We start from the raw sequence: 18,074 nt of genomic DNA on the forward strand, positions 1-18,074 counted from the left end.
CCATGCCTTCTGTATCATTCTGAATATATGACTGGTTTATCATGACTAATTTCCTATATTCCAACGGGGCAGTTATTACTCGGTCCCATTATTTCACAAAAAATAAGTAAACTTTACTTACCTCCTGGCTTTTCTAATATGAATCAATATTCAATACAAAATAATAATTACATTGTTTTTTGGTTTTGTTGGGGAAACCATTCCCAATCAACAGTTTCTAGTGGATGTTTGTGAGCTGCCAACTATTTAAGCACAAATTTAATAATTTGTTATTTAGTATTTTATATATTTTGCTATATCAATAATATTAATATAATGAAAATTATTATTTATTTAAATCTATGTATCCTGTTAGTTGATATTGAACAAAGCGTATAATTAAAATTAATAAAATTACTCTCAAAAATCGGTTAGTCGCAATCTTCTTTGATGCATTAGCGGCTAAGAAATTTCATTACAGAAATTTCTCTTTCTTTTTACTATCTTTCTCAGTAAAAATCTAAAGGAAAACTAAAGAAAAATCTTTTTTGCCTTTTTAATATAACTATACAACCACATGAAACAAAAAAAAAAAAGATTTAAAGCTATGGCCTGTTTTCAAACCAACAGATTTGACAAAATATGAATAAAAACAAAACAATCGGATAATGAAATTTAGATAATCTAATAATTATATTATTGTTCTTTATTAATTTATTTATCTGATATTTTTTATTCCATTCTACTTTAATAAATTAAAATCAAGAGTATGTCGGTAATAATGCTTAATAATTGTCGCTAAAAAGTAAAAGATAATTTTATTCGTACAATGGATTTAAAAACGCATTAAAACTTAGCTAAAAAACTTACTTGTAATTTTTTAACTTTTCCTTTTAAAGAAGATTGTGTTCTAATATGTTGGAATAAAAAAGGTTTATAGTGAACCTAGAGTTCATCTTTTCTCTCCGATATAATGCCTGTACAGAAAAATGAAATAAAAATTCTTCACTAATAAAAAAAACCCGGCGACAAAGTTTTATACTTTCCTGGCATCGGTTCTTATTACTACATAGTGGAGATATAAATATACAAGAAAAAAGTATAAGAGTCGACATTTTAATTGAAAATTTAAAAAATCCAGTTAAAAAATACGCATTTTTTAGAAAGAGCGAGAATTTGGGGGCAAAATTCTTTTTAAATGGTTGAGACACATTCACACATTTGCTGAGCTTAATATGAAGCGGGATTATGTTGGCAAAATTTTGAGAAAATTGATCCCAAAGAAACTATCTTGCAGTATAGCTCTTAGCTATGATCCCAGGAAATTAAAAACAATCCTGTAACAAAAGACTTGTGAAATCTGGTCACTGATACATTATTCAATATTATCTTCTTCTTTAAAAGTGTACATGTATCCCACTTTTTTATTATCAAATCCATTACTGATTCTAGAACTATTTTTGCTATTTATACAGCAATTATACAAGTTGAAGAATAGGGTGTCAATGATAAGATATGTCATCAAGGTTATGGCAACATAAATATTAATATAATTAAACTATTTAAAACTTTTACATTACATACAATAATTACCCAAAATTTTAACCGTCAAATCAAAATCTTATAATTATATAAAATTGTATCTTTTTAATCTTACAAAATGAACTACTATCAGCGAGGTTAAGTGCTAAAAAATTTGGATGTTCATTAGCCTTTGTTGATTGATTTGAGTGTTATTTTCTGCCCGTCCTAGCATTTGTAGTTTATGCATTTCAGAGTACCCCCATTCTCTTAACTACTTTTAGCACTGAGTCTTCCTGAGATGGGATCATCGAATAAATATCACTCCCACTACCCATCCGTACTGTCATGGTCTATTCTACTTTGTCCCTCCTGCTCTAATAGTTATATAATTTCTTGAAAATAATCCTGATTCTTCATTTTAACAATTTTAAATTTTTATAAAAAAATTACATCAAATCGAGTGTTTATTTGTACATTAATTATCAGCTGATCTTTAAATTTCAGCATGAATATTTCCATGTCTTCTAGAATATTTAAAAGTTTTCCTTTATCTGCGTGTAATTTTTTTAAGGATTTTTATCATTTCACTGTTAATATGTCCTTTTTGTACCAAATGCGTTGCATTATTTGAATCCTTTTTTCCATATTTATATGATTTTATACTTCATTAAATCCTGTTTTAAATTGTCATCTCATTTGTCCTATATGCATCATTGTTACACTCACATTTTATTTGATATACTCCATTTTTGTTATAATAGTTTCTTTCTTCTATATTATTTCTAAATTTACTCGTGACTGTATTATTTGTGGTAAATATTTTATTTATATTTATTAAAAAAAATACTTTATATTTTTCTTCCCCGTACATTTTGCTCAATTTTGTTTTTCTTCTTCTGGCCTTCTGTTGTTCCTTTTTTATCTTTCAAAATAGTTTCCTTATTATTCCTTTTTCATAATCATTACTCACTCTTATTTGAAAGATACCTAGTTCTTTTTTTTTATTATACTTTACTTGATGATAAACTGATTACTCTTTATTGATAATTTGAACTGAATTAGATTATTTCATGCATAACAGTAATCGTTTTAAGATCTTGATATGCTTGTTGCTGATAACACTTTTGTGAGCGTTTTTGCTTTCAAATGCTCAATTATTTCATTTAGATTTGCGTCCAAGTAACCGATAAATTTTTTGTAGACTTAGATGTATGCTCCTTTTTAGATAGTATATGCTTCTTCATGTACAGGTGATGGTCAAGATAAAATCCTATGTACATCATCTGCTTGAGTGATGTCAACAAAACTTACCGTTGAGTATTCCTGTATAGGAAGTTGTTTCTAGATACTGTAAACGTGACATAAGTAAACCTGACTGCTTTCAAAGACTATTTAAAAAATTTACAGTTTCTCTGAGGTAACACGTGGATTTCTATAAACAAAAATGGCTGTCAGTTTAAAGCAAATCTGCAGTGTACATTTAATACAATATTGGGCCAAGAACACTTCCTTGTTGAATACTGGATTTTATATCGTACAAATCTGTGAGAAAATCTTAAATCTAGTTTAAAAACAGCTTACTTCAAGGTATAGAACTATCTATAAAACATTATGGTAGGGCTTTCTTCTTTTTACATTTTAAAATAATGCCGCACCTTATCAAACATCCAGATACAGTCAAAACAGTTCCTTTGATTCAAAAATAATGTTGTCCGATCTGACAACATGGAAAAACTTGCTCTATGGCTGTCCTTTCATAAAATCAAAGAAAAATGATTTCAGCTTCTGAAGAACAGTTAAACACTGGAAGGAGAATAATGGATCCGTAAGATTTCACACCATATAGATATTTACCAGCTTATGAATCATAATAGTTATGGTATTTTCAAAAGTCTGCAGAAATGTCAGATTCATAAAATGATGTTGAAAATAACTAACTAAAAAATAGATTTATTTTTATATATATTTAAAGATAGAAAATTAAACTGTAATGCTTCTGGTGATGCTTCTAATACATAACTGGTGATTAAATTGAAACCTGGAGTTAAATTTGCATTTATTTATTTATCAATCACTTTCAGAACTTCTCATGGACTATAACGTTTCATTGGCAGAGACACCTTAGGAAGGAAATTTGTTTTCATTATTGCCTTCTGTACTATTTGAGACTGATAAAATTGAAATACTTAAGGGTGATATTCTGCAAATAACCTCGCTTCAGAAATTACATCAATGTTGCTATATTTTTAAAAATATAGTTTTCCTCCTAACAAGCTGTTTGCATCTTACAGTGAAATTAGTAATGATTGTCTCGATTCACTTGCTGGAAATAATTTCCGCAAGATCAATTATGTGATCCATCATTCTTCAATAATACGTCAAATCTGTAAAACATTTGTTAGGTAGCAGTCCTAACGTTGCCAGAATTTTCACGCCTCGTATTTTGTGATCGTGTCTAATGAGATTTTCCACTGACAACATCAGCATAAGATATCTGTTAGTTCATGGCCCAAAGAATTCAATTTATGCTGCGATTAATATGCGAGGGGCAAGATAACTGCAGTTCAATCAAAATCAACTATTACTACAGATTTATATTTGGTTATAATTTAATTACAAAATTCATTAAACAAATACTGCATTATTGCTAGCATATCTTCCAAATATCTGAAAATAAATTTGCATCCAATCTACCTAATATTATATTTGTGAAGTTACTAAATTTCAATCGGCATATACTCCTGAGTTACTATATTTTGTAAATTTGTTTATGAAGTTCATGAATTTTGTGTTGTTTTAAAGCTGCATGGATACCTTTTTCCTTGAACATTGTGGCAGTTCTGGGTGTTAAAATATTACACTATGTAATCATGACTTTGTTCTCTGTTAATAGTATTTTGATTACAAAAATAATGTTCAGCCAACTTATATCAGATATTCAACTGTGTTGAGTTTAGCAGCATAACCGTCTACTTACACAAATGTGTGTATTACGTGAAATTAAATTAGGCTTGGCATATTTTTTTGGGTCCGACCCAGGACATATTTTTGAAATAATTTAAAAGTCTTAGCAGTTTACGGAAACATTAAACTTTATTTACTCAGTTGTATTTTTTACTAGACATGTCTTTTTCAGAAGAGATTTGTTTTAATTACATCATAAAATTCATAACAAGAAAATTCTGACTTAATTTTAACATTTAGCAGATGGTTAGCAGTAGATACTGATAGTCTACTCCTTTCTACAGACCAAATGTTTCCTGTAATTGAAAAAACTCTCAACTGGAGTAGATGTCCCAGGCAAAGACATCACAAACATAAAATATCGGTCTTCCAAAACACCTTAACAATTGCATTCCACTTTTCTTCAATAATATCTGGTATTTTTCAGAACTTGAACCAAAACCTACCTTTTAGTTTTGAATTACCTGGTTCGACAATGTACATTCATCAGATAGGTCACCAATATTTATGGAATCTTCTTTTATAATTTCATTAACATCTTGTGCACTCTCTTCTAAATCAGAGCAGGTAATTTCAGTCCATAAATTTATCCACTGAAAATTACTAACTTTATCAAAACTGGTTCTCCACAACTCTTAAGTACTGGATACTAGGATTATAAAAATTGTCTACGCTTGAGAAGAATATTTGTTCCTGAACATCATTAATTTCTTTTAGAGTGTATAGCAATTCTTTGGCAGAAGATGGTATAAATTTGTGGGTTTTTCTTTCCTGAAGTTGACAAATTAGTTCAGAATATGTCTGAAATGCTTCTATTGCAGTGATAAAATTAGTTTCCAATTTTAGAACTACATATTTCAGAACTAATCTACAGTAACTGTAGATTACCGTATAAAAATTTCAAAATCAGTCACTTTCTAGATTTTCAAATAATTTTGGACATTTTTCACAAGTTAAGTATGATTTTAGGCCATCAAAAATGGAATAGTTCTAATGAATTCTAATTCATTTGAAGACAATGCATCAAATTTTCTATCGTTAGTAGACTTATGCTTAATATTTTGAATGAATCTAAAACAATAAGTAAAGACACGAATTAGTTTAGACAGCGATGAGTATTTCTCAGTATAATCAGTAATATTAGAGGTCAAAAGAGATACTTGAACAGTTTGACATTTTCAACAAGGCATTGAGGATCAACCTTTGTTTCAGTAGAATTAAAGTAATGATTAGTTGGCCAACAGAAAGAATCTTGCAAAAGCCAGCTTGGAGCATGCCACCATAATACAAAATTAATTAATTTTTCCAGAAGACATCCCCGAGAGAGTATATCGGCAGGATTCGAAGGTGATTCAATATGATGCCACTTCGCATTAAAAGTCAACTGTTGAATTTCTGAAACTCGATTGGCTACAAACACTTTCCAATTGGTGGATTGACCATGAATCCAATGGAGTGCAATCATGGAATCAGAATATAAATGAATTTCATTGATTCTTTCATTTAAAGCTAATGTAACTTGATTAAGTAAGCGTGATAAGAGCAAACAAGCACAGAGTTCAAGTCTTAGAAGAATCATTTGTTTTAAAGGGGCAACTCGTGATTTGGAACACAATAAATTACATGAAACTTTATCATTACAGTAAGTAATTCTAACATATATATACAACATCCGAAACCCTTAAGAGATGCATCTGCAAATCCATGCGAGTTGAAAGGATTTGATGCTACTATCAGTGTTTAACTTTTACACATATGTCAACATTTATAGAACTAACAAAACTTAATTGACTGTTTAAAATTGTATAAAATTTTCCATTGCAATAGTAAATTATCGGGTAAAGTATCATCCCAATTGCACTTGACTAGCCAAAGGCTTTGCATTAAATGTTTGCATAAAAATATAATGGGTCCAATAAGACCTAATGGATCATAGATACCAGAAATAATTGATAAAATATGTCAGTGAATATTTTAACTTTCCTTTGATTGACTTCATAAGTTAATTTATCTAAGTAATTATTCCATAATATACCTAAAGTATGTATGTTTTCATTTTTATTTAATGATATAGGTAGGTGTATTTAATAGTACAGTATCATCAGTGGAGAAAATATTTTGACAATTGAAGAACCACTTATGAAGGGGAAAGCCATACTGTTTTAATAAGTTACATACATCAATTTTTAACTGCTTAATTTCATGTACACTATCAGCTCCTGCAATAAGGTCATCAACATAAAAATCATTTAATATGGCTCTGCAGGCATTAGGAAATTGATCGTTATTGTCATTGACAATTTGAACTAAACAACGAGTAGCTAAAAATGAGGCACTAGTTGTACCATAAGATACTGTTCTTAAGGCATAATGCTTTAAGTCTTGTTCAAGGTTTTCACGCCACAGTATTCTTTGCAAATTACTGTCCTTCTGAGTAACTAGAATCTGTCTGTACATTTTTGTGATATCAGATGTGATAACATAATTATAGACTCTAAATCTTAAAATTATTGAAAATAAGTCTTGTTGGACCAAAGGTCCTATCATTAGTGTATCATTTAGAGATAGACCATTGCTGGATTTGGTTGAGCCATCAACACAACTCTTAGTTTGGTTGTTAAGCTTGTTTCCTTGAAAACAGCGTGATGAGGTAGATAAAAAACTTCTGAGTCAGGTATCAATAAATCTTTTGAATTAAGTTCAGACATATGACCAAGGTTTATATATTAATTAATAAAATTAGAGTATCCCTTCTTAAAACTAGGTCTTCAATAAGCTTACGTTCTACAGACAAAAATCTATTTTTGGCGTTATTAAGAGAATCACCAAGTTTGATGTTATCTGATTTACGAGGTAATGTAACTATAAATCTACCATCCTTATTTCTAATTGTATTTTCTATGAAATTTCTTTCACATAATGAGTTATCATGGAAGATTTGTTTGACTAAAATAGGTTCTTCTACCTCCCAGAATTTTTCTATCTGTGATGAAAGAAGTTTATTGTCATTACGAATGAAAAGGGAAGAAACGGAATTGTTGTGTGTAACATTTAAAGGAAGGTTTCCAGCTAATATATATCCTAGTATTGTTTCTTGTATCAAGGGAGAATGCTGGTTACGTAAAAATTTATTCAGCAGAATAAGGTTTAGGAAGTACTGTGCACCTAAAAGGACATCAATATTTGAAGAAATGTTAAAGTTTGGGTCCCCAATAAAAATAAGTTTTCAGGTAAATTAAGATGATGAATAAAATGATTTAGCAGAAAGATTGTCATTTAGGTTAGGTAATACAGCACAAACAATGTAATGTAAAGTTTTCAATGCGAGAGTATAGTTTAACTGTAACACTGTAATTTGATTGACATAATGAGTTATTAATTCCAGAAATTGGAAGATTATTTTTTGTTAGTTAGCCCAATTTTACGAGCAAATTCCATTGTGCAGAAATTGGCTTGACTGCCTGTATCAAGCAACACTCTATGTCTGATAATTTCCATGTTTGTCCACAGTATTGCACACAGCAGTAGACAATAAAACATTTTTGTTTGTAATTTTAATGCACGATAAGTATTATTTTCAGGCTTAGAGCTAGATTTATTAATTTCCTCTGTATGGATTAAGGAATGATGCTTTTTGCAACATATTTTACATACATGCTTATTCATACAATTATTTACAGAGTGACCTGTTCGAAAACAATTAAAGCAACACTTATTCTGGACTAAAAATTCCTTGCGTTCATCTACTGTTAAATCAAGAAATTTTTTACATTTATATAAATAAAGATCGGATTTACACATAGTACATTGAATAATTTTTGAATTTGCATGGTAACTAACTAAATTTCTTCTGTAAATTTTATTTGTATTGTTATATTTCCCTTGACCTTTAAAGGGTTTGTTAAATACTTGTTTGTTAAAAGAGTGAGTGTTATTTGATTGCAAATTATACTCAAGTTTAGCTGCAACATTTTCAAGTATTTGTCTTCTATTATTAAGAAACTCAACAAAGTTTTTGAAATTAGGAAAGTTTTCATCAGAAAGTCTTTCTTTCCAATTTTTGTCTAATTTTGATGCTAGTAACTGCATAACAACGAGCTCATTAGGATTAACAGGTAAATTCATTGCCTCCAATGAACTTATACAAGAATTAATTTTATTAATAAAATGATCTAAATTATCTGCAGATTACTTTTCAATGAAACCAATTTTTAAAATATTTTCAATAAGATGAACAGAGATTATGCATTTATCATATCTTTTTTTAAGGAGATCTAAGGAGACTGAATAATTTTCCCTTGTAATTGGTAAGTCTTTGATGATATTAAGGGCCTCATCTCTTAAAGATGACTAAGTAGTGTAATTTTTGAATATTGGATAGGTCATTTCTAGAATGAATTACATCATTAAATGTATTAAAGTAATGCTGCCAGTCAAGTAAATTTCCACTAAAACATGGCACGGATGAAGTTCTACGCAAGAAGTACCATATGAAAATAAACAAGAAAAAAGGAAAGTAATGAAATGTAGTAGACATAATGAAGATGGACCATTGAATGTAAAAATAGGAAGAGAAAAGATTATGGGGGTAGAAGATTTTTGTTTTTTTTGGGAAGTAGAATTACTAAAGATGGACGTAGCAGGAGCAAAATAAAATGCCAAATAGCAGAGGTGAAACAAGCCTTCAGTCAGAAATATAATTTCTTTACATCGAAAATTAATTTAAACGTCACGAAAACTTTTTTGAAAGTTTATGTTTGGAGCGTAGCTTTATATGGAAGTGAAACTTGGACTACTGGAGTGCCTGAGAAGAAAAGATTAGAACCTTTTGAAATGCGGTGCTATAGGAGAATGTTAAAAATCAGACAGGTGGATAAATTGACAAATGAAGAGTTGTTGCATCAAATTGATAGAGATTAGCATTTGGAAAAATATAGTTACAAGAAGAGACAGACTTATAGGCCACATATTAAGGCATCCTGGAATAGTCGCTTTAATATTGGAGGGAGAAATAGAAGGAAAAAATTGTGCGGCAGGCAACGTTTGGAATATGTAAAACAGATTGTTAGAGATGTAGGATGTACGGAGTATACCGAAATGAAATGACTGGCACTATATAGGGAATCTCGGAGTGCTGCATCAAACCAGTCAAATGAGTGGACAAAAAACGTTCAGGTATTTGCTGATGCCATCAAAGTTTGGTTCAAGACCATGGATTTTGATGCTATACAACCATCAGGAAAAAATTTAAAAAGTCGCACCAATATCTTCATATAAACTTAAGTAAAACTTATTTTTTACAACATTGAAAACCCACAATCTCCGCCTAAGAAACATCATCTTGCAATAACAAGAAGTAACTGTGTTGACATTTTCCATAAATGAAGTCAAGGAATCAAATGTATCACTTTTTGCTGAAATGCTATAACCCTGACCAAAATATCTGGGCAAATAACACTTATATTTATCACAACCACTGTTCTCACAACTGCCGATCAAAGTATTCGTCTATTAAGTTGAAGTATTGCTGGCAGATTAAATTTTCAGTGAAAGCTACCTTAATTAAGGAAAACTGTAAAGTGTGTAAGTCATAGAAAACATCTCTACCCGTTCTCAATCGACTGAGTACTGGGATTAATCTAACCACTCACCAGTAAACAGTCTTTTTAGATGCCATTTAAAAGCAATTACGTAAAATATTAAACAAAACAAAAATCGTGGTGATTTGAGATAAATTCCAATAACAGTCCTTTAATACGTAAAAATAATTGGAAAATGTAAATAAGAAAAGGACATGTTAAAGGCTGCTTAAAGCATGTAGTAGCAATGTGCTGAGCAATGGGTCACCACTACTTAAACATCCTCCTGTTTTCTGTGGAACATTGTATATTAGATTGCAAAATAAATAATTTACAATGTGTATCTGAAAATTAAATATCTACATTTGGTAACAAAAATGCGTCTTTGAATTTTTTTGCAATCTTCTTGATTTCTTCTAAAAATTCCTGACTTTTCCTTAGGAAAAGATACCTTGACGTCACGATGTATTACTAAAAACACTAAAAATGTTAAACTGAAAGGGTAAGATTTCTAAAATATTTTAAAATACAAGAGATAGATCACATTTTATCTTTTATTTATGTTACGTGTTAAGATTCAAACCTAAAACCTGAATGTATACACACATCTCTACCACTCGTCACAATGTAGGTTAGGTTACTTGCATCTGATCACATTAGTTTTTAGGAAAAGAATAGTGTATGTTTTAAATAAAAATCAACCTGTTTTCCATGGAACATTGTTTATTAGATTACAAAATAAATAATTTACAATGTATACCTGAAAATTAATTGACAATATTAATAATTAAGTGGATATTAAAGTTTAGACTTCACAGACACTGTACAATTCCAGCCTCAGTGTAATACCTTGGTTATACATTAACTGTATACATTAAGTAATTGCCAATACACAAATATTTATTGAACACTTCTTTTATTCACCTTTAATTTACAATAATTTAATCACTACACTGAATTATAATGCGTTACAATAAATAAAGTCTAACAATATTTAATTAAGCTGGTTCAGTATATAATAAATGAATCTTAACAAACACATTATAAAATTAAATTACATCATTCTGAAATTTTTTACATCGGGAACAAAATATTATTTATTAAAAACACATAAAAAACACAATTTATGATATAAACATATTTCTAAAACTGAATCGATTGCACTTTTTATTACAATAACATATTTTCTATTTCACCAAGAAAATTATTTTCTAAAAAATTAAGAAAAAATATTTTTATATATAACAATTATATAAACTTGCGATAGCAAAATTTAAGAAAATTATTTTTTGAGAAATATTGAAATTGCAAGCACCCGAAGAAAAGCTATACTGTTAGAACCTTTTTTTTTTTGTTCTTTTCGAAAGAATGGCAAGTAGACTGCTGCTATTTCTGTGGCTATTCATACTTTACATAAAAAAGGAGAAAAAAGAGAAGTTAATAGTCGCAGAGGAAGTTCTCTTCTTTCAGTAACCTTTTAAATCTTATAAAAGTTGTAGTAAATAGAATAGAAGAGAAGCAGACATCGATAAACAATTTGTAGAATATATTAGAGTTTTATAGAAAGGGAAGACCTTGGTAGAACAGGTAGCTTGTGTAAAAATAGTAATCTTAGTTAGAATGGTGATATATAACAATTATACAATTACATTTTTATAATTTAAAAAGGTATATCATTCTGCTGGGAAAAAAAAATTCCAATGCCTTTTCTACAGTTAAAATTATTTGGAATTGTCAGAACAATTAAAATCAAAAAAGGGTATAATATAACAAGATGTTGACTCTGATCGATTTTAATTGTGTTCTAGGTAGTCGTAAAAGAATGGAGGAAAACATTGAAACTTAATGTGGTAGAAACAAAACGTTTAGGTTACAAAAAGGACAATCCAGGAATAGATTAATTCCAACGAAAAAACAAATGTTTCACAAGTATTAAAAATAAACCAAAATCTCTAAAACTATCATAATAGAATTAAATTAATTAATTCATCAGTAAAAAAAAAGAAAATCTTAAATATAAATCTCTTAAAATATACAATAAAAAATTGCTTAAAGAAATGAAACAAAGATTTTTGTTTAAATTCTTAATTTTTTTAGGAAGGTTTTTACCTTGTCGAGTAATTTTACATTACATTTTTTTTACACTTTCTGACAGTATATATTTTCAAGCATCAATTGATATTTGCAAAGATATAACTTAAAATAGTAGAGATGCAGATAGAATTTCAGAACACAGCAAGTGACTTGACATCAAATCACCATCCTGTATCGATTAGGTTTGCAGTTTTTATACATTCAAAACACTTTTTATACTGTTAACAGAATATATTTGAGAATGTAATAAAACAATCATGGTTTGATTACAGACTTATATTTGAAAATTCAACACCCTCACTATCTTATCAGAAAGAGAAAGCCTATAAATATTTAACTGATGAAGAGAAACATTCATTCTTCCGTATCTCAGATTATACCCAACATTCAACGCTCCCACAGATTATTCAATAACTACATTATAAGAAAGAGAAATCCAATAAAAATTTAACCGATGACAAGAAAAACTCATTCATCCGTATCTTAGATTACACCAAACATTCAACGCCCACACAGATTTTTTCTATAACTTTCTTATCAAAGAGGTAAAGCCGAGAAAAATTTAATCAATGGCATGAAACGTTCACTCTTCCGTATCTAAGATTACACCACACATCTAACGCCCTTACAGATTACTTTTATAAATATCATATAAGAGAGCGAAAGCCGATAAAAATTTAACCAGTGACAAGAAACATTCACTCTTTCGTATCTCAGATTACACCTAACATTCAACGCCTTTACAGATTGCCTCAATTACTACCTTATCAGAAAGAGAAAGCCTGTAGTTTTTTTGGTGTTTACTGTCACAGTAAATAGCTTAATCGCTTCATATATTAACTGTCAACACTGTAGGATTTACAAAGCCTTTTGTAGGTACTTAAATTGTGACTTTGTTGTGTATAGAGTTTCACTCTTTTCCATTCAATTGCCATCGCTTAGCATGTTTATTTTATTTTAAATATGCACAATATGAAATTTAATTCATTACCAAAAATTGATTTTTATTTTTGTAGTATCGTACCTTTTTCAGTTTGGATTTGTAAGATAACAGCCAATAAATTTTTTTCTTTCATTTAATTACTATTAGTGAAAGGTCATACACACAATAGGCAAAGATTTACAAATTACTTTATACAGTCCACTACTATTGAGAAGAATCGTAAAATATACTTTATTGACAGGACAAAAGTCAGTTAAATTTATCAAATGAATTTAGTTCATAGTAATAATAATAATAACAATAGAATAATTCACTCGATGGAATAAATGATAGATTTGCATAAAATTTGTGTAATAATTTATTTTATTTAATGGAATTTACAACTACATACATACAGACGTTTCGTTACCTCTTTTATAACCATTGAATTGTGCAGACAGTGATTAATAGTTTGCAGTATCATTACAACATTTATATTATACTAGTACATGCAATTCTACCCATCATGCCTGATAAAGGTATTTGAGGTTCTTAATAGATTGTTGGTGTATGTCTCTCTGTCATACCATTGTGGATCTTGAAGTTCAAAACTCTCAGTTTCCATTTCCTGAGCAAACATTCTTTCTTTAACAAACTTCTTGTTCATTAATATTTTATTAAGCGACTTGCAAAAATAAAAATGATACAGTATTTGAATCTTTGAGGAAGAGCCTGCAGTCACAAATTAAGTTTTTATATGGAAAAATTATTAATGAAATATCCTTAATCCACTCCATGTTAATATTATTACTTTTGATACTTAAAAAACAGTTGACAATTTGGTCAATCTCTAGATTTTTCTGTTCCATGCAAATCTATCTGCATAGATTCGTTAAAATGTTTTCCTACTTCCATAAATGTAACTTTCTGTACGAGGTTAAAACAAAACGTAACTCATAAATCCATAACAATTTTTTATATTTAAAATTATTATAAATGATTTTGCTTAAATAAATTGTTTACGTCATAGAAATGGCACACAGCAAGGTTGACATTATTTACATCAATCTTCTTATAATTAAATTCTCTACAATTTATGTTTAAAAAATGTAAGATTTATCACCAATTTAACGTTATGTACGTCAAACGTAAAAAAATGTGTTTTTGACCCTATTTTTGGTGTTTTACACAGGATATCTTAGAAACTAAGAGACATACAGTTCTAGGACCTATGTTTTTCGATTTCCCAGCTCAAAAACCATAAGAAACAATTGAATTTGCCCCTAAATTGACCTTCCCAGAATTTCAGAAAGCCTTAATTTACCCAGAGGAACTGAAACTCGGGCGAAATCTTTCACCCTGTATAACTCGCTAACAAAGCGTTTTCGGACCTATGTTTATATGAACTTTTTTCTTATTTTTAGCCTCTAGAATGAGTTATCAAAGTATTGTCCTATCCTCCTGAATCACTCTGTATATACTTATATCTAGTTAATGTAACAGTCACACATTCTTATTATTAATGAAATAAGTCATAATAAATTCATATCGATAACAAAGTATAAGCTCATATTGAATACACTAATATCGAAAATACAAAACATTATAATTTACTTTATAAACAAAAATAATTACTAAAAAAATAATGTAAAATGTAAAACGACATGTAGGTTACTCTTATAAGAGAACAACCGATAATAAATAATTTACAAAATAAAAAGTAAAATGAAATTTAAGATATATAAATATCAATGCATTACGTTGTAAAAATACTTTAAATAAGATGTACAAATGTACATATCCACCACAAAAAAATTAGTGCACAGTTTTAAATATAATGTCTCTCATCATCGATATCAAATTTGAACTACAGGTATGTTTTAGTAAATAAATTCTTATTGAAATAAAGAATACAAACTAAAATGCTAACAAAATATATTGAAAAATAGCTTTAAACCTTAAACAAATTTTCGTTCTAGGTGTAGTGCAAATCGATATTCTTTAAACATCTTAAAGCCATAGAATTCTTCAATCTTAAATAACGCCATAGAAATTTACAATTTAAAAATTTTCAATAATTCGGATCGCTTGCCGAAAAGTGAATTTAAAAAAAATACATCTTTCAGTCTCTATTATAAATAAATAATTACGTCCACTATAATAAATACAACGTATACTTATGTTCTGTCGTGTACTGATACCGATTCAAACTTAGAAAATTAAGAATTTTAATTTCTTTCATCATAAAACAGAATCTTTTTATATTAAATTTTAAAAAAATTTGTACTGGCCAGAAGCCAATATATTTTAAATAAATTAATAAAGTTTTTAAAATAAAATTTAATTTAACCCTATATTATTTATGCGAACATATTTTTATAACTGCAATGGAAAACTAGGAAATGAAGGATAAAAATTTATATATCTTCACCGGTAAACACATTATCAAAAAACTTTACTTAAGATAGGTTTTAGACCCTTATTCAAAGAATAGTATGAAATGAATTTGATATTTTACTTAATAAGAAAGTTATAGCGATATTGTTTTTTTTTTAGAAAGCCCTTCCCATTTCCACCTCCATGGTCTGATTTTGCCCATGTTCACGAGAAAGTGAAATACATAGATATAGATATGCTAAAGGCAAAAGTATAAACAATTTACCACCAACAGTACAGAATTCAATAATGCTTCTTACCTTATGTGCTTTCAAGGATTTCCCTCATCATCGGTTATAAAATTAAAAAAAAATTGTTATGCAGCTAGGTAGCCACACATACAGTACTGTTCACAAATTTTTTTTAATTTTATAATATTTAATATGACGTACATATTTTTACACATTTACAATTTTATTCCTAATTTAATGTGCGATTGTTTAAAAGAAAGACTGTAGATGAGGGGAACCCTTAAAAGCACATAAGGTATGAAGCATTATTGAATTCTGTACACTTAGTGGTAAACTGTTTATACTTTTTGTCTTTGGTGTAATTAGTACAGGAGGGAATATGGACAAATACAATAACAAAAGAATTGGTTTTGCTAATAATATATATACACTTTTTGAACTTTTACCCATTGAAATAGGTAGCTTTCTTATGAAATCTACCTAAAAATAAGATTAAGATAATAAGACTTTTTCCAACTACTAGTCCCGTTCAAACAATATTAGACTATTTTTGAATAGTGTTGTATTCTAATGTTACATGAATAGTAGACCTAGTATTGAACTTAAATGAACTCTTAAACAAAATTTAATTAATAAAGTGAAAATAGGAATTTAAAAAAAAAATCATAAAATTTATGTAAAGAAATGTATATTCCAATTAAAAAAATTTGATCACATTGCATGTAAAATTTGGAAAATTAAGCCAAAATTACCTTATTGTATTGTAGTACTTTTTTGTTCGATATAAAATAAGATATTAATTTATGGTGTGTTTTACATTTAATCTACTTATGTTGTTTGGAAACTTGATTCAGTAGTTATAATAAGGATTCTAAAGTACAGAAGTAATAAAATATCGAAACACGATGTTAATCTACATCAGAGAGGACATCTGTGCATAACGCCTTTGTAATATATTTGTTCTGGACGATAATGCGAAAGTTTTTTCATGCTACAAAAAAAAACTGCCTCAGTAATTATACTGATTTTTTGAACCGTAACCGAATCAGTAATTTACTGAATCAATTGTCATATTTAGCTTCAGAAAATTTCCTTTCATAAGCTTCTTAAGTACTGAAATTAAAAAAAAAATTGTAATTCTTAAATTAAAATAAATAATTAAATTATTTTTAAAAGAATATACAAAACATTTAGAATATTTTTAAAATAATGAACTGAATACAGATTGCTAGTAATTTATAAATAACTTTTTGTTTAAATCATAACAATTCTTGCCGTTGCATTGGTAAATTAATTACTACTAAATCTCCAAGATGGAATGTTACTTATTTGTTAAATACTCTATACTGGTTGTGAGAGCACTAAATTTCACAAACTTACTCAAAAAAGTAACTTACTGACCTGGAACTTCTTCAAAAGGGACACTACCATGTCAATCACAAAATACTTCAGCACCTGTTTTCCTTAAACGGAGCTGTGATAGTAGCTATACTGTGATTGAAATTCTTTAGAATTTACTAGAAAACAATCACAATCCCTAACCCATCATATTACGATATATTATTCATATTCAATAAAAAAAAATTCAATAATAGTGTTTGTTATCTGGGCATCCCAACCCTGTAGGGGGAAGAACGGTAACGTCACCGGTCGCCACACCACACCCTCCGTTTCGAGCCCCGAGGGACTTTACTGGATGTTGTCTTTAGACCCCTCATTACATCTCATAGTAATCAGCCAGGCCTGTCAGGATGCCACCGATGTAAAAGCCCCAAATCGAATCAAACAATAACAATATAACCGTGGCATGATGCCATTACGCCTACCTCCAACCTATCATGCCTAGGCTGGAACCGTAGCCACCCGGGATCCTGCCGTGATCAAATACCTCAACTGAACTCCCTCTGCAGACCTACAAAACCAACCGTATCTGTTGACTGTGGTGTTTGAATGTCTGTGAGGGTGTATTTCCCCCTTCCATGAGTAATGCACATCAACTGTATCAAGAAGGGTGGGTAGCCAGGGGTGGTTTAGTCTGTAGTGTGCAGGAACACATACATATTTAATAACATCTTGCAAAACCTGTTAGTGAGCTTGACACTGCTCAAAATGGGGTTCTCTTCCACCTCTTTAAAAAAAAAACCAAAGAAAATGGCTTGGAAGAAAACCAAGCGGATGGAACAAAACCTTGCGGATCATCCAGTTAATATGGAGATCCAGAAAGGAATGCATTCTCTCAAGTTCCCTAACAGCTCGTGAATATTTGACCTCATATAGAGACAGACATACAGGATGTGCTTCACTGTATCATCACTCCCAAAATCCAGGCATTGACTCAAATCCACCACCAAATGAAACCTAGCCAAACTCATCGATATACTGATT

The 18,074-nt window shown here is 29.4% G+C and overlaps 2 protein-coding genes across 4 annotated transcripts in view; both read right to left on the minus strand.

Moving 5' to 3' along the window:
* Positions 1–6,525: 6,525 nt before the first annotated feature.
* LOC142332790 (uncharacterized) lies at positions 6,526–6,924 on the minus strand. Its single transcript, XM_075379406.1, has one exon. It carries the CDS (start codon positions 6,922–6,924, stop codon positions 6,526–6,528), a length of 399 nt encoding a protein of 132 aa, XP_075235521.1.
* Positions 6,925–10,751: 3,827 nt separating this feature from the next.
* The window catches only part of LOC142333414 (uncharacterized), a 118,483-nt gene continuing 111,160 nt past the window's right edge, over positions 10,752–18,074 (minus strand). For all 3 annotated transcript variants that reach the window (XR_012758597.1, XM_075380470.1, XM_075380468.1), the window contains one exon: positions 10,752–16,802. The gene's annotated coding sequence lies outside the window, so the exon portion shown is untranslated. The remainder of the gene's footprint in view (positions 16,803–18,074) is intronic.

This window comes from Lycorma delicatula, chromosome 12 (assembly GCF_047948215.1).
Source record: "Lycorma delicatula isolate Av1 chromosome 12, ASM4794821v1, whole genome shotgun sequence".
Lineage (NCBI taxonomy): Eukaryota > Metazoa > Arthropoda > Insecta > Hemiptera > Fulgoridae > Lycorma > Lycorma delicatula.